At 48.4% G+C, this 26434-nt stretch overlaps 1 protein-coding gene across 1 annotated transcript in view; it reads left to right on the top strand.

Annotated features, from left to right (window-relative positions):
* The first annotated feature begins 5984 nt into the window (after positions 1–5984).
* Positions 5985–26434, top strand: part of TIMM50 (translocase of inner mitochondrial membrane 50) — a 40288-nt gene continuing 19838 nt past the window's right edge. The window contains exons 1-8 of the mRNA XM_061558849.1: positions 5985–6397; positions 10073–10104; positions 10567–10588; positions 11850–11908; positions 13691–13810; positions 14225–14329; positions 15611–15709; positions 22440–22596. Coding sequence (XP_061414833.1) covers positions 6013–6397; positions 10073–10104; positions 10567–10588; positions 11850–11908; positions 13691–13810; positions 14225–14329; positions 15611–15709; positions 22440–22596 — 979 coding nt within the window. The 5' untranslated portion in view covers positions 5985–6012. The remainder of the gene's footprint in view (positions 6398–10072; positions 10105–10566; positions 10589–11849; positions 11909–13690; positions 13811–14224; positions 14330–15610; positions 15710–22439; positions 22597–26434) is intronic.

The following is a 26434-nucleotide window of genomic DNA, read 5'->3' as shown; positions in this document are numbered from 1 at the left end:
ACAGAGGCTCTCACGCAGCAGCTCTCACACAGAGGCTTCCACTCAGCAGCGTTCACACAGAGGCTCTCACGCAGCAGCTCTCACACAGAGGCTTCCACTCAGCAGCGCTCACACAGAGGCTCTCACGCAGCAGCTCTCACACAGAGGCTTGCACTCAGCAGCGCTCACACAGAGGCGCTCACGCAGCAGCTCTCACACAGAGGCTTCCACTCAGCAGCGCTCACACAGAGGCTCTCACGCAGCAGCTCTCACACAGAGGCTTGCACTCAGCAGCGCTCACACAGAGGCTTCCACTCAGCAGCGCTCACACAGAGGCTCTCACGCAGCAGCTCTCACACAGAGGCTTGCACTCAGCAGCGCTCACACAGAGGCGCTCACGCAGCAGCTCTCACACAGAGGCTTCCACTCAGCAGCGCTCACACAGAGGCTCTCACGCAGCAGCTCTCACACAGAGGCTTGCACTCAGCAGCGCTCACACAGAGGCTTGCACTCAGCAGCGCTCACACAGAGGCTCTCACGCAGCAGCTCTCACACAGAGGCTTGCACTCAGCAGCTCTCACACAGAGGCTTGCACTCAGCAGCGCTCACACAGAGGCTCTCACGCAGCAGCTCTCACACAGAGGCTTGCACTCAGCAGCGCTCACACAGAGGCTTGCACTCAGCAGCCCTCACACAGCAGCTTCTCACACAGCAGCCCTCACACAGAGGCTTGCACTCAGCAGCTTCTCACACTCCACCGCTGCCCTCACCTACGCTCCCTCAGACCCACTCACTCGTCCGTCCCGGGCGGGGGGATCCACCATCACCCGCCCGGCGACTCGTGAGGGTTGAGGTCCATTCCCGGCTCGAGCGGCAGCGGCGAGACGTCTTCTCTCTCTTGTCTCCAGCAACACGAACTCCCACTCCGCTCTCACGCCCGTCCTTATATTCCCCTCCCGATTGTCCAGCTCCTCTCTTGTGTCTCTTTAGGGCCAGACAGGCTGGTGCCTGTCAGGCCATCAATCACCCCTTATCTCACATATCCCTGGCAACACCTCCGGTGTCGGCGTGCAACCCCGGGCCGACCTGGTCTGCACCGGCTTCCCCCCCCCCTAATGAGGTGGCGGTCTTCCCGTGCAACTTCATGTTGCACACGTGCAACTTCATGTTGCACACGTGCAACTTCATGTTGCACACGTGCACGTGTTTGTCTTCGGTTGCCCTCGGCCAACAATGTGCGCCACGTATTTCACCACACTACACATGTATGATGCGCTGGTTGCATGGAATGGCCGGGCATATGAAAGTGTATGCCTTTTGTAATGGGATGGTTAGAGTTTGCTTTGATGGTATATGTTTGTGAATGTTATTTCAAAGTGCGTGTCAGAATTCCACACCCATAGTAGGCCTCCATGCCCACCTGACGCTTCCACGTGTGAAATTGTGGCTCGTGAATGGCCAAATTATCGGAGTGCAAAGCCGCGTGGATTTAGATTTGCTGTACAAGTTACACCACCACCATCTACAGCGTTAGTGTTATACCGTCTGCCCGTGGCACGATGCCAAATATGCAACTTTCATATTCTGTATATCTCCTTCATAAATGTAAGAGTGCAGTACTGTATTTATTGTGTAATTTGTCAATGTAATTATTTTTTTATGCTTTTATATATATTTTTTTAAATATCAATAACTGCATCAGTAGTTGTGATGTTTGGTTGTGATCCCTCTGAGGCATCTGTAGTTATGATAGGTCCCAAAGCCACTTAAATACAGCGAATGGGCCACTAGATGGAGCTGGCGACATGAGGTACTGCAGTGGTGTTTACCCTCACCTATTGCAGGAAAATAGGTACACCATGTGCATGGTAACAGGACCCTGCGGGGTGGGCTGGTAGGAATAATACTAATACCGGTACAGGGATATCGACCGGGTCTAGAGGAGTTAAAAAGAAAATGATTTGTGCATGGGGGATGAGCAATGACGTCAACACCCCCCTCCCCACTGACCCGCGAGCCCACAGAGCGATGACGTCAACACCCCCCTCTCCACTGACTCGCGAGCCCACAGAGCAATGACGTCCACACCCCCCCTCCCCACTGACTCGCGCACACAGCAATGACGTCAACACCCCCCTCCCCACTGACTCGCGAGCCCACAGAGCAATGATGTCAACACCCCCCTCCCCACTGACTCATAAAAGTTTAAGGCGGTATAGTACTATAGTAATAGAGCAAGTGCAGAATCACTGAACCGGAATTGATAGCTTGTAGCATATGATCCTTATGGCGGTACCCCGGGGTACCAATTAATACAACTGGCCGAGGCAATTAAATATTGTATTTCTGGGACACTATTTTTGTCCAGGGGTGTACTTCACTCCGCGACTGGGGTACCCATCAATCCGAAATCAGTGCCACACTCCGCGATGTCGAATCGCAGCGAGGACGATTGCGCCGAAACCCTGAAGGTTCGCGGTACGCACCGTGGTGGTGCATCGTGTACAGCTCGTCGAGATGAGTCGATTGTCGCATCGCCGACCATCGACAGACTAAGGATGACTGCATCAGGGACATTGTGCGAGAGCCGGGGTACTATGGAAAGCGTGGACCGCCCTAAGGTTCACGTGTAGCTACTTTTGCTACGACGATAATCCGGCACTGGGCACGGGGTGACCAATAAGGTCTGAATTTGTCCGTAATAAGGGAGGCACTGATAAGGGGTTGACAGGTTTGCATGTCTGACCTAATGACATGTCTGCCTATGGGGCCGTCCATAAATGACGTCACGCACCTAGGGGGGAGGTGGGTCAGACATTTGTGCCGATGTATGACGAGGGGGGTGGGGTGAGAAATGTGACGTCACATCAAAATGCGCAACTTTAAATAAAATATACAACACGTTCTACTTAATTATATAGACTTTTTAATAAATGTTTTCTCCTACAACATCAGAGTGCAGCGCCACATTAAATACGCACTACAATGACAATAGTTTAAAGCGATTTGAAGCATGTTTTATTTTAAAAATGGAAATATGGTTGGGGGGGTGGGCAGAGCTTTGTGACGTCATATTTGAGGTGGGGTCTGACTTTTTGTAACGCCGTGTGACGAGGGGGGCGGTCAGAAATCGTCCAAAATCGCGTGACGTCATTTATGGACGGCCCCTATATACCTCAGTCCCCAGCGAGTCGGATATGCGACGTTGTATCTGCATTGCACGTGAACACAGAAATGAGAGTCATAAATGCCGGTGGCCTGCAGGCTCTACTGCACTGTCATTATTCGACTGCTGGATTCAATCTTGATTTGAAGCTTTCGTGACTGCAGGAATCCATACCCTTTGGTTCTTTCGGTAAAGTCGCAGAGGTAGAAAATAATAGATCACGACGTTTCGATCTCAACACAAGCGACCGTCATCAGGTGAGACGATCACAGCAGGGAAACTGCTGAAGCAGACGTCATCTATTATTTACTACCGACGTGACTTTACCGAAAGAGCTAAAGAGTTTGGACTGCTGGATTGTACACCACGTGACGAACCCCCGGCGCCAGGAGGATCCCTGCACGTGACCACGCCCCCATGAGCATCCCTGCACGTGACCACGCCCCCCATGAGGACCACTGCACGTGACCACGCCCCCCATGAGGACTCCTGCACGTGACCACGCCCCCCATGAGGACTCCTGCACGTGACCACGCCCCCATGAGCATCCCTGCACGTGACCACGCCCCCCATGAGGATCCCTGCACGTGACCACGCCCCCCATGATGACCCCTGCACGTGACCACGCCCCCCATGAGCATCCCTGCACGTGACCACGCCCCCCATGAGGACCACTGCACGTGACCACGCCCCCCATGAGGACTCCTGCACGTGACCACGCCCCCCATGAGGACTCCTGCACGTGACCACGCCCCCATGAGCATCCCTGCACGTGACCACGCCCCCCATGAGGATCCCTGCACGTGACCACGCCCCCCATGAGGACTCCTGCACGTGACCACGCCGCCCATGAGGATCCCTGCACGTGACCACGCCCCCCATGAGGACTCCTGCACGTGACCACGCCCCCCATGAGGACTCCTGCACGTGACCACGCCCCCATGAGCATCCCTGCACGTGACCACGCCCCCCCATGAGGATCCCTGCACGTGACCACGCCCCCATGAGGACTCCTGCACGTGACCACGCCGCCCATGAGGATCCCTGCACGTGACCACGCCCCCCATGAGGATCCCTGCACGTGACCACGCCCCCCATGAGGACTCCTGCACGTGACCACGCCCCCCATGAGGATCCCTGCACGTGACCACGCCCCCCATGAGGTCTCCTGCACGTGACCACGCCCCCCATGAGGACTCCTGCACGTGACCACGCCCCCCATGAGCATCCCTGCACGTGACCACGCCCCCTATGAGGATCCCTGCACGTGACCACGCCCCCCATGAGGACTCCTGCACGTGACCACGCCCCCCATGAGGATCCCTGCACGTGACCACGCCCCCCATGATGACCCCTGCACGTGACCACGCCCCCCATGAGGATCCCTGCACGTGACCACGCCCCCCATGAGGACCCCTGCACGTGACCACGCCCCCCATGAGCATCCCTGCACGTGACCACGCCCCCCATGATGACTCCTGCACGTGACCACGCCCCCCATGAGGATCCCTGCACGTGACCACGCCCCCCATGAGGACCCCTGCACGTGACCACGCCCCCCATGAGGATCCCTGCACGTGACCACGCCCCCCATGAGGATCCCTGCACGTGACCACGCCCCCCATGAGGATCCCTGCACGTGACCACGCCCCCCATGAGGATCCCTGCACGTGACCACGCCCCCCATGAGGATCCCTGCACGTGACCACGCCCCCCATGAGGACTCCCTGCACGTGACCACGCCCCCATGAGGATCCCTGCACGTGACCACGTCCCCCCATGAGGATCCCTGCACGTGACCACGCCCCCCATGAGCATCCCTGCACGTGACCACGCCCCCAGATGATCCCTGCACGTGACCACGCCCCCCATGAGGACTCCTGCACGTGACCACGCCCCCCAGATGATCCCTGCACGTGACCACGCCCCCTATGAGGATCCCTGCACGTGACCACGCCCCCCATGAGATCCCTGCACGTGACCACGCCCCCCATGAGGAGCCTGCACGTGACCACGCCCCCCATGAGGATCCCTGCACGTGACCACGCCCCCCATGAGGACTCCTGCACGTGACCACGCCCCCCCATGAGGATCCCTGCACGTGACCACGCCCCCCATGATGACCCCTGCACGTGACCACGCCCCCCATGAGGATCCCTGCACGTGACCACGCCCCCCATGATGACCCCTGCACGTGACCACGCCCCCCATGAGCATCCCTGCACGTGACCACGCCCCCCATGATGACTCCTGCACGTGACCACGCCCCCCATGAGGATCCCTGCACGTGACCACGCCCCCCATGAGGACCCCTGCACGTGACCACGCCCCCCATGAGGATCCCTGCACGTGACCACGCCCCCCATGAGGATCCCTGCACGTGACCACGCCCCCCATGAGGATCCCTGCACGTGACCACGCCCCCCATGAGGATCCCTGCACGTGACCACGCCCCCCATGAGGATCCCTGCACGTGACCACGCCCCCCATGAGGACTCCTGCACGTGACCACGCCCCCCATGAGGATCCCTGCACGTGACCACGTCCCCCATGAGGATCCCTGCACGTGACCACGCCCCCCATGAGCATCCCTGCACGTGACCACGCCCCCCAGATGATCCCTGCACGTGACCATGCCCCCCATGAGGATCCCTGCACGTGACCACGCCCCCCAGATGATCCCTGCACGTGACCACGCCCCCCAGATGATCCCTGCACGTGACCACGCCCCCCATGAGCATCCCTGCACGTGACCACGCCCCCCATGAGGAGCCCTGCACGTGACCACGCCCCCCATGAGGAGTCTGGACGGTGACGCCCCCATCCCCGCCCCGTCCCAAGCGAGAGGAGGAGCCCCGCGCGCTGCCATGGCCGCGCTCGTGCGCCCCATGTGCTCGCGCGTCCGCGCCGCCGCCACCGCCGCCACCACCGCCGCCGCTCTCCCCTCTCTTCCCCTCTACCACCCGCTCCCCTCGCGTCTCGCGGCCCCGCTCTGCTCCCGCCTGGGGGTCCCGGGGTCCCATCGCCGCCCGTGGAGCAGTGCGGCCCCGTCGTCGCCGGGCACCGGGGCCACCACGCTGGCGGGAGCAGCAGCCGCGGCCGCCGCTGTCCCGGGGCCGCAGCAGCAGCAGCAACAGCAGCAGCAGGAGGAGGAGGAGACGCGGAGGCGGCGGCAGCGGGCCCGCGGGTTCGCGCTGCGCCTCGCGGGCGCCCTGGCGCTCTGCGGGGGCGTCTCCGGCGTCTACGTCTTCGGTACGGAGGGGGTCCGGCGGGGAGCCGAGGCTGGAAGCCGGGAGGCGGTGGGTTACTCGTGCAGAGGAGTGGGGAGGGTCTCTGAAGGAGTTCCGGGGGCTGGTGGAGGCGTCCTCGTGGGGGTGAAGGGTACCGGGCGTGGAGGTGGTCCGGGTTTGGAGGGGATCCAGACATGGGGAGGGGATGAGGGCCGGGGGTGGTGGGAGCCCCCGGATGTCAGGGCACGGGATGAAGAGGGCAGTCTGTAAAGATGCACCCGGCCGGGATCGGGCCACGGGTCGTGAGGAGTCGGGGTGCAGGGTGCGCTTGGCCTGTGGTTGGGGTAGAGACGGCCTCTCGGGGGCGGGAGACCCCTTGACGACCCCTTGACGTGAGGCAGACCCGGGCCGTGAGGGAACCCGCGGGGTGCGGTAGCTCGAGAGCCGGCGGCTCGTGCCCCTGTGCCACGCCAAGAGTCTAATTCCCCCCCCCCCCCCCCCCCCATTTATACAACAACAAAAAAGACGACTCCCAGTGTCACTGTCGAGTTCGTCGACATGACGACGCCGCGTGGCCCGTCGCGGTGACGTCACTGGCGTGTTTGATAACGCGAGTAACGTCACCGGCGCGCTATGACGTCATGTCTCTCGGGTGGTCGTAAATCTCAGGGCGTGAGGGTTGGCGCCCGTGCACGACAGCCCCCCCCCCCGCCACGTGCGTGTGACAGGCCGGGCGGGCAGCTGCGTGAGGTCACGTGCTCCACGTGTTCTCAAGGTCACGGTGGGGTCTCCTGAGAATCCTCCCGTGGCGTTTAAACTCCACACTCGAGCTGGGATGATTGGTCAATTAAGTTAATCTGGCCGACTAGAATTTGTAATCAGCCACGTCCTTGTAGTTCATTACATGGGTTCAATCTTAATTTTAGAACTTTCGTGACTGCAGGTATTATTATTTGTTTCTTTCGGTTAAGTCACGTCTAAAGATAAAATAATAAATTAAATTAAATAATAGAATATGACGTTTCGATTGCAACACAAGCAATCATCATCAGGTATAATGAAATAGCGACATAAAATCTAACCAGAAAACTATAGACAGACATATTAGCAGACAGATATCACCAAGATACATAGAGAGAGCAACACAGGTAACAGAGAGAGGTGGTCGTCTCTGTGGGGTGGCCTTAAATAGACAGAGGAGGGCGGACGCAGAGAGAGGGAGGGGGGTTAGAGAAAAAATTAGCATATCAATGAGTGGACAACAAAACGTGGTGCTGCAAGTGCGATGACACGGCAAGCAAGCCTGAAAATCAGGAGAAGGACACACTAAAATTAAATAACCTAGTAAAATATCGAAATGTAATGTAATACAACACAGAGGGTCGGTCAACACACAATTAACGCATAGCCTGGTTGATTACGTATTTCAAAGATTGCTAAGTTAGAATTTAAGTGTGAACATTCCAAAGAGAGGACACAGGCAGAGAGAACAAGTAGTCAGAGAGAGAGAAAAAAAAGATACGTTTAAAACTTCCCCGTAGAAGTGGTTCAATCTTAATTTTAGAACTTTCATGGGTTCACTTACAAATAGCGTGCTCCCACCTCCCGAAGGCGGGGAAACCCCCTTCCAATTCATGCGCAAGATGGGCACATGATATCCATGCTGTGTCCCAGTAGGAACCGGTCTGACAGCATCCAAACGTTTCGTCTTCGCAATCCTCAAGTATCAATCATCCACCTGCACGCATCAGCTGAGACTGGACGACCCATGGGCGGCCTGTCGCCTCTTCACACTGGAGCCCTACCCTACCACTGCCCTTAGAGCAGGGCTCGGCAACCTGCGGCTCCGGAGCCTCATGCGGCTATTTGGCTGCCCCCTTGCGGGCAGCCGTTTCTTGACAAAACTGAATTAACTTTATTCATCTTCTTGGTTCTTTCGGTAAAGTCACGTAGAAGGGAAGTAATAAAATAATAAAAATAAAACTATTCTCACGACGTTTCGGCCACAACGCAAGCAGCCGTCCTCAGGTGAAAACCAGGTCCGTCGAGGCGACAGAGTCTGAATGAAACAGCTGTTTCATTCTCGACGGACCTGGTTTTCACCTGAGGACGGCTGCTTGCGTTGTGGCCGAAACGTCGTGAGAATTGTTTTATTATGTTTTATTTTTATTATTTTATTACTTCCCTTCTACGTGACTTTACCGAAAGAACCAAGAAGATGAATCCCTGCAGTCACGAAAGCTTTCAATCGAAATTTAACTTTATTTGGTTTATTACACTTGTTAACACGTAGTGCAGGCGGTCCCCGCTTTTACAACACAATGCATTCCTGGCTCTTCTGTGAAAGACTGCTGACCCCTCACCATGGGAGTCCAGTTTACCATGGGAGTCTGGTTTACCATGGGAGTCTGGTTTACCATGGGAGTCCAGTTTACCATGGGAGTCCAGTTTACCATGGGAGTCTGGTTTACCATGGGAGTCCAGTTTACCATGGGAGTCCAGTTTACCATGGGAGTCCAGTTTACCATGGGAGTCCAGTTTACCATGGGAGTCCAGTTTACCATGGGAGTCCAGTTTACCATGGGAGTCTGGTTTACCATGGGAGTCCGGTTTACCATGGGAGTCCGGTTTACCATGGGAGTCCAGTTTACCATGGGAGTCCGGTTTACCATGGGAGTCTGGTTTACCATGGGAGTCCAGTTTACCATGGGAGTCCAGTTTACCATGGGAGTCTGGTTTACCATGGGAGTCCAGTTTACCATGGGAGTCCAGTTTACCATGGGAGTCCGGTTTACCATGGGAGTCCGGTTTACCATGGGAGTCCGGTTTACCATGGGAGTCCTGTTTACCATGGGAGTCCGGTTTACCATGGGAGTCCGGTTTACCATGGGAGTCCAGTTTACCATGGGAGTCCAGTTTACCATGGGAGTCCAGTTTACCATGGGAGTCCGGTTTACCATGGGAGTCCAGTTTACCATGGGAGTCCAGTTTACCATGGGAGTCCAGTTTACCATGGGAGTCCGGTTTACCATGGGAGTCCAGTTTACCATGGGAGTCCAGTTTACCATGGGAGTCCAGTTTACCATGGGAGTCCAGTTTACAATGGTAGTCCAGTTTACCATGGGAGTCCAGTTTACCATGGGAGTCCAGTTTACCATGGGCAGCAGTCGGCAACCTGCGGCTCTTTAAGGACTGCTTTCGTGACGTTGTTTATTAAGGACCAACCGTCTCATATTCACCACAGTGCAGTGCGGTATTTGAAATATTGAGGGTTTTTTTACCGAATTCGGAAAATGCTTCTTGTTACTTAGCTTGCTGACCCCTGCCCTAGAGATACAATCTTACTGTTGGTTGCATGTGTACAGTGTGTATATAAAAGGGTTATCCCAAAACTAATTGATACCGAAATGTAAAGTTGGGGCTTGGTCGAAAACTGGGAAGTCTGCGTATATTTACTGTGGAAAAGTTGACAAAACTTCATAAAAATAAAGGAAATTTAACAATTTTCCACCAAATGCTGATGAAAGCTGTCTCACAAATCAGGCTGAGTCATCACACTCACTGTTGTGTACTAATGTGTATTTGTCTTCCATAGTTATGTTTGTTATGTGCCATATCGATTACACAAACATAATTATCGTACTTTAACATTTTATGAATGAGTGTGCCAAGTAATTGCATCTGCTCTTGCTCACAGGGGCCAATGCACTGGACGAAGATGGAAAGGAGGTGCGTGTTATCTTTATTTCTATTTTGTATTTTACCAGGTAAGGCCCACAGCTATTTCGCTCTTTTTCAGAAGCGATCTGGCCACAAATGATCATATGGAAATGTACAGTAACCAAATACTCAACGCGTTTTTCTAAATCATCACTAAGCTGTACACATAAGATGTGTGCTCAACTGAATACAATGTGCATCTCTCGTACAAGTTAAGAAACACTACAAGAAAAATTGCTAACACATTTCCTTGTCATTGAAGTTTCTATGTATATTTTTGTACTTTAGACAAGTTTCAAAGTAAACCAGTGGCATTGTTCATAAAGTACTAGAAACGTTTACAGGATTGTCAAGTCAATGATGTGGATTCTGTCTGACCTTACGTGTTAGTTTTCATGGATTGTGTCTGTTTTTGCGTGTGAATCTAGTGTGAACACACGAGCAGTGAATTTATGTTTTTTTTATCCACAGGTGCCGGATGAATTTGATAATGGTAAGGACCCATTTGGGAGCATGTGCGTGACCTGCAGAAATTAACCAGAACGTGCACTGCATTTGTCTATGAAGAAGAAATGACTTGTAATTGCCAGGTGCAATGTCAGAGAGCATGTTTGGTTATTTTTACAGGTGCACGTTTTTGGTGTGTCATGCTATGGGAATGCAAGACGTTTTTTTCACTTAGAACAGGATGAAAGCTATCATTTAGAGACCATTATTTCAGCTAATATTATTATGTGGAACTTTGAATATTCATGTTTTAAATCGTGTTGTATGATGTGTACATAGCCTCACGAATGGGCTGTCGGCCATATACTGACGACGACTATGTTGTCCACTGTTTTGTCATTGCCTCATTCTGCATTCACCTCGCTTTGGTTGCACTGGCTGCGATGTACTCGCTAATGATGTGGCAGCGCTCAGCTATTATTCATGGGCAGCATTGTTACTCTTGAAGCTGTTGACTAGTTCACCAGCCTCCACATGGACATTGCCGGTCAACTCCCCCGCCATACGAAAGAAGAATAGGAGTCACTTTATTTTCACCTTTTTGTTATGAAAAGTACTGCTTGTGATGTAATCTGTACATATCTCTGATATTAGAAAATAATGTTTTCATTTGCCACGCCATAAATTTACATCAACGTAGCCAAATGGTGTTTTCCAGTTTGCATTTTTGCCCATGATTCATAATACATTTTTGGGTTAGGCCACAATTATTGTACCAAAAAAAAATCTGTGTCGTTATTACCCTCCACCATCCAACACAACCAATCAAATCAATCTTCTCGTGTTTGAGCGTTTAACTTGCCAATTATTATTGTTTCAGCTCACCATGGGTAAATTGAAGGACAATTTTCTCAGCCAAGTTTAGGAATTAGATTTGACGTCTCATTTGAAACTACAGCAATCCCTCGCCAACCGCGGACTTGCCAACCGTGGCCATGGTTCCCCTAACCCCCTATTTCCCAAACGCCCTGTACTTTACTAACCGTGGATTTGCCTATTGCAGCCGTTTCCAGAAACCTAACCTCCGCGGTTGGCGAGGGATTACTGTACATTGATCATCAGAACTAAATCCAGGACATCAGATTCGCAATCTTGGAAGTCAGAATTCATATTATCGACTGCAACAGTTTTTATTCATTTGTGCTTATTCCATATTTTGTTGTTAATACCCACCATAAATATAAATCAACAGGACAATGTACGCTCATCCTGCATACGGAATGGCAATGGTGTGTCTTGTGTTGCAGATCCCATTGTAGTACAACAAGTGAGGCGTGCTTATCAGTACTTCAAGGACTACAGACAGGTGAGTTCAGCTTGGTATTGTTCATAAGCTTTCTCCACTTACTGGCCAACATTAACGGTGAGAATTTGGGACTTTCGTAGGTTATTTGAATGTATAACCCTCGTGTTTTAAAACAAATGTGAATGTGTCATCAAAGATAGCCTCACCTTAAAACGCGAATGTAAGTACAGTGACGCCTTTTTCTTAGTGATTTTTACTTGCAGCAGCAGTTTAATTCTAGTCTTTCGCCCATATTGATGGCAGTATGTCTTGATTGCCCACAAAATATTTCTCAAAACCGAATGCTCATTCACACTGTGCAAACTATTTCAATAGGTGGCGCTCTGCTACCACAGACTTTTGTCTAAGTTGTAGCCACCCTGTCATCCCTAAATATAATTTTTTTTATTTTACCAGGTAAGGCCCACTAAGCTACATAGCTCTTTTTCAGAAACGACCTGGCCACAAATGATAGCCCAATTAAGTGGCCTATCAAGTGGAAATTTATAGCAGCCAATACTATAGCGCATGTTCTAAATGTGGAGGAGAAAACTGTGGAGGACCCCTGAGAGAAATCCATTCGACCACAGGGAGAACATACAAACTCAAAATATACAGACATCAGGGTTGGGATCGAACCCACAACCTCCTGTATACCAGGCGAGGTAGTTAACATCTCACCACTTGGGAATTCCATCTCAAATTCTGCAGGAATTCACAAAAACAATATTTATAATACTGGCATTTGGATTAATGTGATTTATAACTTTGTATAATTGTTCCAAATCGCATTCGAAGATTCACGCTTCATTTTTTCATGAGGATTGGCTTGGATATAAAGTCTAACATTATGTACAATCATTTAATGTGGACCAATATTGTGGATTTGTGCAATTTGGATCATATAAAACTCATAACTTAGAATTCTGCTTATTTAGCTGTGAGTCACACACCGCACGCTTCCTTTGAAATAGACACATTTTTTCGCGGATGAATGGAATCACATGGCTCTTTCCTCCCATAGTGCACGGCGCACCGCTATGCCGCAAAAAAAACATCTTAGCAGATTTTATCTCTAACCTCTGCGGTGTGCTCCAGATTACATGATTCAAGAATTGGTGCCCCCAATTATTGAATCATTTCCTTTTGCATGTGATTGCATGCATGCTGTGTTCCAACATTTGGAGATTTCCTCTTGTGCTTTTTAAAATGTATGCTACCCTTGAATATGGGATACCAGCTCTGCGATTTCAGAATGAGAATATTTATTTATCCTGGAGGAATCCAATGAGCTACAAAGCTATTTTTCACAGATGTCCGCTATGGGCGGGTCAGAAAGTTGCAACAACAGAAGATGCTAAAAACAATAGGAGTGCAAAATAGAGAAAAAGGTAAGCGAGTCACTAAATAGAAATAATTAATTACGTAAGTCAGATTGATCAAGATTGGGCAAGGCAGCAAAAACGACAACAACAAAAACAGTCCCAGACCACACCAAGATAACATCACACAGTATTCCCTCATTACAATGGCAACTTAACATGGAACTATCGATACACAGGTAAGGATCAAAGCTGCTAATAAAATTAGCATAAGTTATTTTAACCAGCACTAATGTTCTGCTTCAGGATATTGCTTGTGTGCTTTGTGCTTTCGGCATGCAACGCGTGTTGTTCGGCACAATGTTTGATACTTCGCTCCACATGCTGGGAGCTTTTTACTAATGGGATACCAAATAATCGTCATCAAATGAGGATCGATATGATCGTATATGACTGACGAGAATTTTTTTTTTTTACCCAGATGATCATTGAGCCGACAAGCCAGAAGCTGCTGCCGGACCCCCTCCGCGAGCCGTACTACCAGCCCCCTTACACGCTCGTCATCGAGCTGACCGATGTGCTGCTGCACCCGGAGTGGTCGGTATGGGACGCGAGCATGCACATGGTCACATGCCCAGCCAGCCGCACACACACACACACACATTTGTATGCTTGTGATCAAATAGACGTTCGTGCAAATAAATGCATGTTCAGGCACTCAGCCTACCGCCAATCAATAAATTAATCAGGACACAAAGGACGTTAATTCACCATTGCAGATTAACACCATGCATAGTTCAAGGTTTATGCTTTGTTACCCGTGGGTTACGTGGACCCTGAACGATATCCGTTTTTCTGCCATAGGTCACATCCTATGCGTTTAACGTGTGTCCTCCTAAATAGTGCATTATTTAGTCGTATAACTGTTATGTGGACATGGCGATGTTTAATACAATAAATGTAAACCGTTAACCTTTCCTGACGTGTCGTCTATGCGGTTGCCTTTTGCCTGTAGTTGAGCACAGGGTGGCGTTTTAAGAAGCGTCCTGGCATCGACTATCTGCTCCAGCAGGTGGGCCAGCTGTTCGAGATCGTCGTCTTCACCTCGGAAACAGGCTTGGTATGCATGACCCACTGCTTTACAATCTCCACCTATATTTTAGGAACAGGTGCAGCCCCGTAATTGTTTGCTAATGCCACTGCTGGCGGCGGAAAGGCCTCCCATTGGAGGAGCTCTGGAGAGCCCCTCTAGACGGTATTTTGTCCATGCTCATCCATACGCTGGCCAGATGTCTTAGGAAGAGATGGCAATACAAAGATCCCCCGTATAGCCTTAAAAGATTTGGGACAAGTGCTGTTAGCGAGCACCTATAAAGGCCGGCACGGCACATGGGGTGGGTGGCCAACACCACGCCTGGCTGCCTTTGTCTCCCAAGTGGCGATGTTTACACACCGCACTAGGTATTCATTTGATGCTGAATCGACCTAAGAGAGGCCCAGGACCGGTTCAGATAACCTTCACTGGTGTTGGCCGCGAGCAGGAATCTAATTCTGGCCGCCGGATTCGTCACGCAGCGTGCTAACCGCTACATCACCGTTCCCCACACTTTGCCACACGCGAGCTACCGAATAACTGTAGTGTGCTCATTTATTCTGCTGGGTGGACAGAGATTGGGAGTGGCGGAGGGGAATTTAAGCAACTTGCACCATTTTGTATCTGTCGCACCAGGAGAACCAGATCGCAAGTCCAGTGTGCAAACCATTAATTACGGCACGGCAGCATTCCACTTGTTTAAAAATAATTCCATGGAAGAAAAATCCATAATGTTGCCATGCTCTTTCTAATTGTACATTCACAGGCAATAGTTCTACCGTTGTTATTCAGCTAAGTCTCTTAAGGAATCTCAGCACACATTTTATATAACACGTCTTAATTCAGTCTGTCCAAGGAAACCCATATTCATTTTATTTAGTTAGTCTATCTCAGACAACATAATTTTGTTAAAGCTAGCTTACTCTGAATAGGTCTGGTCAAATGAGGATGTACAAATGATACAGCAACTTATTGCTTTTCCATGGCCATCAAAGCAGCTACTATCGTGAGACAAAGTCTTCCCATGCAAACATTGTCATTATTATCAGCGTTTTGCCTTCCACTGGGAGGTGAAGGCCTGTCCACGTTCATGTCAACACCAGTAGTAGGTGTGTGTGCAACTGTAGACCCATCCTCTCCATCACTTGGTCACTTAATGTGTCTCTTTGCACACTATTCAGTTCCTATTCTGTATTTTTCATGAATGATGTGTGTTACCATTAATATCATAAAATAATACATGAAAAGATACCAACATTTATTTGATGATATATCCACTCTGCGTGGTGGTACTGTGATTGCATACAGACCGCGTTTCCGCTGGTGGACAGCATCGACCCTCAGGGGTACATAATGTATCGGCTCTTCCGGGACGCCACACGCTACCTGCAGGGCCAGCATGTGAAGGTGAGGCGTGCGTGGGGCAGCTCAGGTGGGAAACAGTGTCAGAACATGCAGGCGGCACCACCGAGATCCTGGAATCTTATCTGGACCGCCTCCCAATGGCACAACTAGGTTCTCCGGTATAGCAAGTTGATGGTCTCGGCCTGATTACCAATTACTGCACGAAGAATCCCATCGTATTCGAGATGTGGCACATTCTGGGTGATTTGCTTATCGGCTTTTGTGCTGAAAATGTATTTAAAAATTACCGATTGTTTTATGAGGTCGTTTGGAACAATTTTCCACTAGATGGTGCTGTGGTATGTGTTAGGATGTGGCAATGCTTTGCCTAGCCACCGCTGCATTGTCTATTACAAGTGAAGTGGGGTCCGTATTTTGTACGCTTGCTCGGCCTGTGGTGGTGAAAATTCCGAATCGATTTGCTTTCAGCTGATGCGCGAGAGTTTCACACAGCGTAATTAAAAGTTGCTGCTGGAAGCCAAGCCCAGTTGGTGTTGTGATGCAGAAATGTGAAACTGTAAAGAATGGTCTAATTGGTAGTGTGAACTTGTTCCTTTGTTATTGTGCTTAAGAATTATCTTATCCAGTTAATTCTAACCCAGCAATAGATTGTCCAAGGGTTAAACTTGTATTTATTTATTATATTTGTTACCTTTCAGGCGTGGGTGAAAAGCACTACACAAAAATTACCACCGTCATTTATCTTAATAATGTAACTGGAATCCATAACACAATAATGGCCTCATTTAAATGAAGATGCCTATCACTATGAAGTCAGGCCAAACGATGAAACCCTGCCGACTGAGTTTGAGTGAGGTTGCAAGTGTGACATTTCTGTGAGCAATCTCCCACACACAAACCCCACGATGTTTTTCCTTTCTTCGGCGGAGACGAAGGCTTGTTGCCTGAAACATTAGCTGTTTACATTTTTTTTATGTTTAAAGGCAGCGTTAATATGATGGTGGAGACGTGCAGTGCTGTACATTTGTGTGTAATGCATATTTGTGCGTATTCAATCCCTATGGGGTTTGTTTTTCCCTCGGTGCAGGATACTGTGATAACTCCACAATATCTATAACTGTCTGTGTCTTTAATGCCTTGATAATTCACGTTAATGTTTATTTAGGAATAATAAATGTTAGCGCTTTGTCAGTCCACTGCTGGATGAACACCTCCCTGCTCCTAAATGTTAGTTATGGATGGTGTTTCACCAGGTGAAGGAAGAACTCGGGACCAGTTCAGATATCACTCGCCAATTTATTTTAGCCGTGGCCGATAATCAAACTCAGGTCGCCAAGGTTTATAGCTCCGGCATGCGAATCGCTGTGACAACACTACACCTCCATGATGATTTATATTAACACAAAAAAAATCATGCTGTGAGGTAAAAATAGGCTGCACCTTTTTGCCGAGGAGCAGTGTGATGCCAACGCAGTCGGTAAGGCTGGCAGTGACCTTTGCAGGTTACGTTACTGACCTCCCCACCTAGAGCACTCTAGGATTGCTTTCATGGGCCTGGGACAGGTTATCGATTACAAGTGCGCGGGTCCCCAGTCTCACCCTGGTCCAGACCAGGATTGGATCGGAAAATTATACCCATGGGAACACAGATTCTCTCTCTCTTTCTGCGTCTGACAACGCAACTATTTGAATTGCACTTAACGCATTCCACATTCCCCCTGCAGACACGTTCCTTTAATCACATGCCGAGTGCTCGCACGTGTGCTGTATCGTGCGCGTAGTGTGCGTGCCTGCACAAACGCACCTCGCAGCTGTTAGACGCTCGCAGCTCGCTACGAACATGATGACATTATTCTAGGTAGTTCTGAAGAGTTGTCAAAAGCCGCTGCATATGGTCGCAGTTGTTCTAACACGTGTTGTGCACTATTATGAAATGTTGCACATTAAAATTTAAATATAAAAATTATGAAGCAAAGCTTATGTTTCAAGCTGGTTAGGTTTCATTGAGGTTTATTTTTTTGCAGAGCTGCTATGGATGTCCTTGGTTATGTATGGGTTTTTTTAAACTACATAATATTTAATAGTATTTTACAGCCCTTTGGGTGGGGTGAGGGGAGGGGTCCAATGTCTTGTTAGCCATGGCCAGAAATTTAACCGAGTTCACCAGTTTCAAAGCACTGCACCACCGCTCTCCACCTAATTTGGATGAGGACTGCATCATTCTCACATGGTGACATGAGTAAATGTGTCACACGATCTTGAATCTCCATTTAACAGCAAGCAGCGTATGTTTGTATTTAACCATAGAGTTTGTACAAATGTAGACTTAAACTAGCCACATTGCAAACTCTACAATATGCGTACTGCCTGGCAACATTACTACCCTGAAACTTGACCATGTGAGGAGGTAGATGAGTTCACGTGGTGTTCACGTTATAGTTCTCCAAGCAATGAGGTGAGCACCGCCGCAGTCTTAGTTTCTTGAGTCACATGATCACTCGGCAGGCTCGCGTGTGAGATCGTCTCATGTCCCAAGTGGACAAAGTGTGTGCAGATGAGGTCATGGGCACTCCTGTCTGTCTGACCACCATGGCCTGAGCTTGTGTTTAGCCATGGTTAATGCACGATGAGTAGGTTAAACACTTCAGGGAAAATCTTAATTTGAACCTTTCGTGACTGCAGGAATCCATACTCTTTGGTTCTTTCGGTAAAGTCACGTAGGTAGAAAATAAATCACAGGGAAAGCGGCGAAGTGTACTTCCCTGTAATATTTCAGAATTAAGTAATCGTTACTGCATGTCATCTCTACCTGGAGTGCGCTTCACAGATTGAGCTGTATCCCTGAAAAATAAATGTGCACCATGTTATCGCCTCATCACTTATTCATGTGGAGATTGCTCATCAATTATAGTCTGTGGCTGAATGCATTTTGGCATAAGCCTACTTAGACAAAAGTACATCATTCATCAGCATATTATTGGGGATCCGTGAACAATTTGGAAGAATAAGATTAAGGATTAGAGGAGTTTAGTTAAGGACAAAATGATTTTATTATCCCATGTAGGGCCTTAAGAAAGACCGCTTCACACAAATGTTTTATTGGGTTAAGACTTTTAGTCATATTTAAACACACACACAAAAACATTTTCTTCATGCTTATTTTATTTCTAAAGATATCGATTGTCTGAGGAAGATGTGGTTGCAATGGGTGGGCATATGCGCACGATGGAGGAGGGCAGATTTACGGAGAGGGCAGGATTACCGAAAGACATCGGAGTGGCACCCAAAGGCCGGTGACCGAGGGGAAGACCTAAAGCCAGGCGGTGAGATGTGACAGCAGACCTTGGAGAACGGGCGTCAACTTAGCAACAGCTGCGAGGTCGAGCAGAAGGAAGGCGGCGGCAGGGATGAGGTGTGGTGGCATTAACAGCATTGGCCGTGATGACCTCTTAATCTTGACTTTTAACAGAGTTTGTCACTTGGGACTCCATTCAAAAGCATCCACCCCAATGGTGTGGAGCTACATCATTGCACTATAATTGCTCGTGTTTTTTGCTGACAGGTTATTCTATCCGCTGTTCAGAATGGTGCCGTGCTGAAGCAAATTTTTTATTGATGCTGATGAAACTTTTGGGCTCTAATTTTTTCCCCACCCAATTTCCTCTTGGTTATCGTCTCATTTCCCCAACAAGAAATGTGATTCACACTCACACTGGTGATTCTGCACTTCGTTGCATTTCCTTATTCAAAGCTCAAGCTGGATGCTACAAAAATCTGCAGCAGATGTAATAGATTCCATTGCACACTCATTTTGGGCCTTTCAGCGATGAATCATTGGAGCTGAAACAGTATTGTCATCTATCGTACACCTAAGACACAAACTAATTTTCTAGTACAAATACCAAAATATCCTTCTTATATGTTTCTAATTTATTCCTTCTACCCATGACCCCAACATTATGATCCTCAACATATCCGTCTCTTTCTCTTCTAACGTATTTTGGAATTCACACAATCTCTTTTGCTCAGGGTGTCTGCCAAAAAACGTAATTAGATTTTTCATGCAAAATATGTGCTTCACAAATAGCAACTTTTCACTTTTCAAATCATTACTCTGGAAAAGAGCACAGCTTCCATGTGTGAAGTAGTGCATCAGAGTCGACGCTGACATTTCCTTTTGGGGATCCAATCAAAAGCTGTCTATCTGAATTATGACTCGGCACACCCACTCGTTCATCTCGTTGTTTCTCGGTTGCCTGCCGTTGCCTCTTCAACCAGTTTTCCGTACCAGACGTGCTCATGCGAACTGCATCCTTGCCAGCCTTTCCGCACAAAGTAGTACTTTTTTCTGTACTGATGAAATCATACACTCATTCCCCTCCTCTGCCTTCCCATTTGATTATCAACTCAAAGTCTTTGAAGTCTACTCTCAAGTCGCTGTAGTCCATGGGCCCAGGCAATACAGTTAACTTGTTGGTACCACCTGAGATGACAACTCTACACTCTACTCTACAAGCATCTTAACATTAGGAAGCCACTTAAGCTTTGCACTTTTAAGTCTAAATTGAAAACGAATTTCTTTAAAACTTATTTTTGTGTTTAGTTTGTTGTGCTTCTCCCGCACCTCCGATTAGGACGGTTTGCTATGTACGGCACGAAAGAAGTTCAACATACATCAACAAAAGTGAAGCATTAATTAACCTAATTTCATATGTATATTATGACACGTTACATAAAGTTGTATACTTTTGTTCAATAATAAGCTTATTTAATATGTATGACTGATCCACTTTAGCCATATACAGAAACAAGTGTCACTAAATATGTGACACCTCTAGCAGCGCCGAATTCTACTATGGCCCATGGACTTTCCACCACTTTTTTTATTTGAATTGCTAATAGTGCTTGGGAGTCGCAACTGCTCCGTGCGTCTTCACTGGTAACCTTTAATTGAGATAAACGTAACTGTTTACGTGGACGCTTAAGTCTTGTTTCTCAACATGGCTCCCTCACGTCCTGCACGCAGCCGCTAAGACAGCGTGCTGCTGCTGTGGCGGTGGGGGTCTGCAGCTTTAGAGTTGCATGTAAAACAGGCCTGCCTTGCTGTGTGGAGTTTTGTTTTCAAGCTGTGACAATTAGTGTGGGAAAGTGAGAATAAATCCACTAGAGATATTAGCATGGACATGCGAGCCTTAGCCCACACCATCTGTCGGCAGAGCAGCCTTTGTGCCGCCCCGCGTCCCTGGAGGATGCCTGCTGTGTGAGTGGTGGACACAGCAAAGAGTTCTGCGCGCAAGAGCGTTCCTTCTGGATTTGTGTGCATTTGCCCACGTGGGCGTGTACATGTGTGTCTGTTGTATGTGCACGCTGGCCTGTGTGTAAGCACGTACAGCGTGTGAGAGTATGTGGGAGTGTGTACATGAATGGTGTTGTATCAGAAGCGAATCTAGAAATATCCCAGGGGCGGGGGAGGATCCCGAAATTTCAAGCTTTTTAAAAAGGGGCCATACATTAATATAAAACAAATAATTCAACGTATTTTTTTTGGAAATATCAATAAAATGCCAATTTTTGTGGTTGAAAGGGAGTGGGGCAATGCCTCCTCCATAGCTTCTCCCCCCCCCCCCCTTTTGAATCTGTCACTGAATGCTATTATTGTGTGTGTTTCTGTGATAGTAATAACATATTCGCTCGAGTGCATGTGCTTGTGTTCAATGTGTTCGGCATGTTTTCCCAGCATCATAAGTGCTTGTGTGTTGCTGTTTATATGCACACTGAAATTGGTGGCTTCTAAACATGTGTCGCTGTGTGTGTGTGTGTGATGGTGGGGAGCGCTGGTATAGCGGTTAGCACGCTGCGCTACGAACACAGCGACCCAAGTTCAATTCCTGCTAACGGCCAATACCAGTGACAATTATCTGAACCGGTCCCGGGCCTCCCTAGGTCGACTCAGCCTCAAATGAGTACCTGGTGTGTAAACATCGCCACCGGGGAGATAAAGGCGGCCGAGCGTGGTGCTGGCCACTCACCCCCTCGTGTGCTGTGCCGGCCTTCATAGGTGCTTACTAACAGCACTTGCCCAAACAGTCTGTTACAGGCTACACGGGGAATTTTTGTGCTATTCGGGTGGCACGCGGGTGCCACTTTGTGTGATCTTACGCACAAGTCGGTGTCCATCTGTACAGCGCACGAACGTCTTTATGTAAAAACACGCGCATGATATTCAGACATCAAGGGAATGTATGTATGTTTCAATTGTTTTGCACTGTACATAGCCAATTGCTCATTGGAGGTGCGAGGGAAGGACAACAAACTAAACACTAAATTCAGATGTAAAGAAATTAATTTTCTATTCAGATTTAAAAGTGCATGGGTACATGAAATGCATGTGCCGATGTGTTTTGGTGGAGGTGTGTTTTTGAGGCGTACACTGACACGTGGATCTGTACGTACATGCATGTATTCTGGCAAATTCATGCGTGCGCGTGTGCATGCCTTTGTGCACGTATTTGTTTAGCGATTCCCTAGGGGCAGCTTGTCTGCCATTCCTTCTGCTCGGGAAAAGCAAGGCCCGACCACCTGTCAGTGACATGATGTGTGCTGGCTTTAAATGTCACTGAACCTTTTAGTTAATGGCAATTCCACGGCTTTTGATTGGTTTGTTTAACAGTTATGTTGTTGCTGATTATTATGATGCGACTTCATACAAATGGAGACGAAGCTAAATTTGTAATGGTTGGTGCACTGTGTGTGTGTGTTGTGTCATATGCAGGACCTCTCATGTCTCAATCGGGACATGTCCAAGGTGATCATGGTGGATAGCAAGCGCGAGGCATTTCAGTTGCAACCATTTAATGGCGTGGCGCTTGGCCGCTGGGATGGCAGCTCGGATGACCGCGTGCTGTATGACCTCGCCACCTTCCTGCGGAGTGAGTCCCATTCACAGCCATCGCGACATTCCACCCTCCACCAACGTAGCTGTGTAACCTATTCACAGATACAGACGTTACAGGCCAGTGCAACCACTGCCATTATGAGGAATTTTCTCCTTCAGTGAGATTTGCTTAAGTTGAATGTACTTCTGAATGTGCTCCGTAACCATTCGGGGGGTGCCTTTTCAATGACAAAATAATTTGAAAGCCAAACTATCTGAATTCGGCAGCTTCCGTGACAGAAACGACCACAGTTCTTGTTCTGAGGAGAACGCACGGTGCTTGAGACGTGGACCAGCTGTCTTGCGATGTTTTCATCGACCTCGCTGGAGTGTGTTTGGTACAGTTGGCCACAACAATCTACTCGCACCTCCCAGCACAAAGCTCCAAAGCTGCAGTCCGGTTATCAAGTTATCACTCAAAGAGAAACTTGTACGTAACATTAAATAATGCACTCTGCGAATTTAGTGAATGATACATTTCGCTTATCCCTTCACTTTTATGACGTAGGATAGTACCTTTTAAAAGCAGCGAAAAGAATGCACTGCTCATAAAACATATAACAGTGCAGTCTACAATGCCCTCATTACACCACATTTAAAGCAACCACATTTCTCCAACAATGCTCCCGTGGAATATTTCATTCACTGTGAGGGATGCATTTTTTATGTATCTTTCAAATGGAGCGAATGCATTGAGCTGGGAAGCGTCAAAAGAGGCTTCCTCTCTCTTAATCACAGCGTGTTGCTCAATGCTCAAATGGCAGTCCCACTGCTACTTACGTACATCCTTAATCTGAACTTTTATGAGCAGTTAAAAAAAACTAAACTTTGTTTTACCAGGTTAGGCCTAATGAGCTGTATAGCTCTTTTTTCAGATGCAATGTGGCCACAAATGATAGCTCAACGAAGTGGCTTATCATCATGTGGAAATATATAGCAGCCAAATACTTTAAACTCACGTTTTTAAATGCGGAGACAAAAACCGGAGGAGCTGGAGAAAAATCTACGTGACCACGGGAGAACATGCAATCTCCAAATTTACCATTAGGGTCGGGATCGAACCCACGACCTCCTGTATACCAGGCGAGGTAGTTAACACCTCACCGCCGCGGCACCTCAAATGCATGCTCTTGCATGTTCAAGGGATGCTGCCGTGAGCACACGACACTTTTTGCATCCTAGTAGTGCATATTTTAGCACAAAACATTGAGGTTCTTGGATTTAAAGCCAGGTTTCATTGCCTGTGCTTAAACAAACTGTTGTGTTTTTGCGAGTTGCATTGTTTCGGCCTGGTCACAGGAGCCTGGTGTTTAATTCGGTCGAAGGTGGCATCTTTGAGAGGGGAAATTTACAAACTCATCAGACTGCCAAATGGAGAGTTACCCACAGGGGATGACGGTGCATCGGCTGGTGATGGGTGAGAGAGAGGGCCTGTTGAAGTGGCAGTTGGACTCTTCAAGTGACTATTGAATTTTCTCTTCAAACCCCCATTCAACCTCTGTTCAATGGGAGGTCACCAGTGGCATACTGCGCCAATGAAGCAGTTAGTAAATACGGGCATAAAAGCAATTCACAATATCTAAAACCTCTTCATACATTTGAAAGAGCATTCAATGAGTTGTTGACTATGGTTCGTCCCGTTTAAACAAACACCACTGGACAACGTTGTTGGCGAAGGTTCATTGGTTGGTGGCGCATCACACACGATGCTTACGATGCATCCTGGGATATTCTGTTGTTGTCCGAGTTGTTGGAGGCTCATTTGCATTCTCACTAACAAAAAGACACATTCGCCGAGCGTTGGAAACTTCTTGAAATCATCGGTATATTGCGAACGAGGGGACGTTGCATTCAACATTTTCTTGTTAAAAATAAAGAGTTGAGATGAATTCAGTCATTCATAGGCATTTCCCGAGGACAGTGGGTTCATTGCTCTAACGTAGTCTGTTCTTGTGGGAGAGATTAAGCAAAAACCTTCCCCCGGCACGTTTTATTGCAGACCAGAGGAAGTCCCGTGCTTCCGTGTGCAGCGTGCATCTTGTTAGATGTGTCCGGTGTAGGATGTGTAGGAACGCTGCCGTAATGTAATGGTGGGCACATTTGACTTGGAATCCAGAGGTCGCCGGTTTGATTCGATCTTCCGGCATGGCAGTCGAAACAATGAAGCAAGTTTCTGAAATCCCCCTGCCTCCGTCAAGCCAGCAGTGTACATGGGAAGACAACACATGTACCGCAGGTAACACGTGGTGGGGTTAAAATGTGAGTACTCTTATCACCTTTTCCTTGAAGACGTCCAGTCATCTTCGAAGAGTAAGCCAAGATACCCTCTAAAGGTGGTCTCTATAGAGCATCCTTTAAGTGGAGACACTTCCCCCGGCAGTGGCGTGAGCAAACCATTGCGAGGGTTGTACCTCTATGTGTGACACACAATCTCACGCGTTTGTGCTGTATTATGCAGCGCCCGTGTCCACACATGGCTGTGCATGCTCTTCACCTTTGACACGTGTAAGGATGCGTGTGACTGTAAGAGCTTTGCACGTATGCGGACGCTCACAAACATTGGCAGGTCGTTTTCTGCAGCGTGCTCTTGGGGTTTTCGTAATAAGCGACTCTGCCCTTCTCGCTCAAGTATGTCAATATAGCATGTGTTTTTGCTTTTATAGTTAACGTTACTGTTTAAACGGCAGTTGTCGCATGTCTTCTGTATTTATTTTTGTTTAGGATTTATTGTTAATTTTTATTACCCATCGCTGCAAAATGGCATGCTTTCCGTTTCTGTTGTTTTCAGGAAAAAAAAACCTATCTGGCCTTAAAGTCTGTAACTGAATGTTTTTATTACACAGGAAACAGGTTGTCCTAACTAGCTGTAACTCATGAATATAGGTGTTTATTTATAATTATTCTCATTATCATCATCTTCATTAAATCATGTATTCCCTCCCCTTATATTGTTACAGTTTTGCCATCGGTGTCATTGTCATAAGACAAAGTATCCATTCGCATCTCCTATATAAGTGCAGCCCTTCGTGTTCGAGAATGGCCCACAAAAGCCGATATCACAGAGCCACCTCTTCTGAGATTCCTTCAAGTGACCTCTCGTCCACAGAGTATTGGGCAGCACTTTCTCACCCACTGTGCCACGTGAGAGAACAAACTTCCTCACATGGCAGTCCGACCAATATTTGTATTTGTCAGAGATAGAATTTAGGCAATTAAGTGCAGAACCAAAGGTTTTTGTTTTGTGCAGTCAATGGTGACCAGGCCGAGACTGTTGACTCCCTTGCAGTTGAAAACCCGGGTAAAACACAGGCAGCTGCCTGATTCGAACTTAGGAACTTAGCAATGCCAGCTCGATACCCTGGCCTCTCAGGCACTTTGACCACCTCTCCTATCACTGTCATCTTACGATGTGCTTTGGTGTTATACGTGCCAGCTCATTGCTGTATCCTCAGAGCAAGGTGAAGCGGTCGTTTTGCCTGGGCTGCATGAAGCTGAAAAAGGCAGGGCATATGCTGCAGAATGAAAGTGGCAAGCCAGGGTCAGGGGTCAGGAGTGTGTGTATGTTTCATTCCTAAATGTTAGCTAACAGATGGAGGCGTGACAGCATATGCCTGCCCAGACTTCCATTGTCCCAACTCACAGACACTAACCCCACTCTCCTGGGAGGCCACTTCTTCGCCAATCGTGTTAAACCCAACGCTGTGCTAAGAATGGGGTTTTGCCAGCAGCTTACACAGAACCCTCTCACGCTCCCACACACACACACACACGCGTGCAATTACATATTCACGTAACGCTCACTCCCACATTCACACACACACACGTGCACATTC

Source organism: Lethenteron reissneri, chromosome 25 (genome assembly GCF_015708825.2).
Source record: "Lethenteron reissneri isolate LAM-NWPU_2019-01 chromosome 25, ASM1570882v1, whole genome shotgun sequence".
In the NCBI taxonomy this organism is placed as follows: domain Eukaryota; kingdom Metazoa; phylum Chordata; class Hyperoartia; order Petromyzontiformes; family Petromyzontidae; genus Lethenteron; species Lethenteron reissneri.
This window is presented reverse-complemented; position numbering and strand designations above follow the sequence as displayed.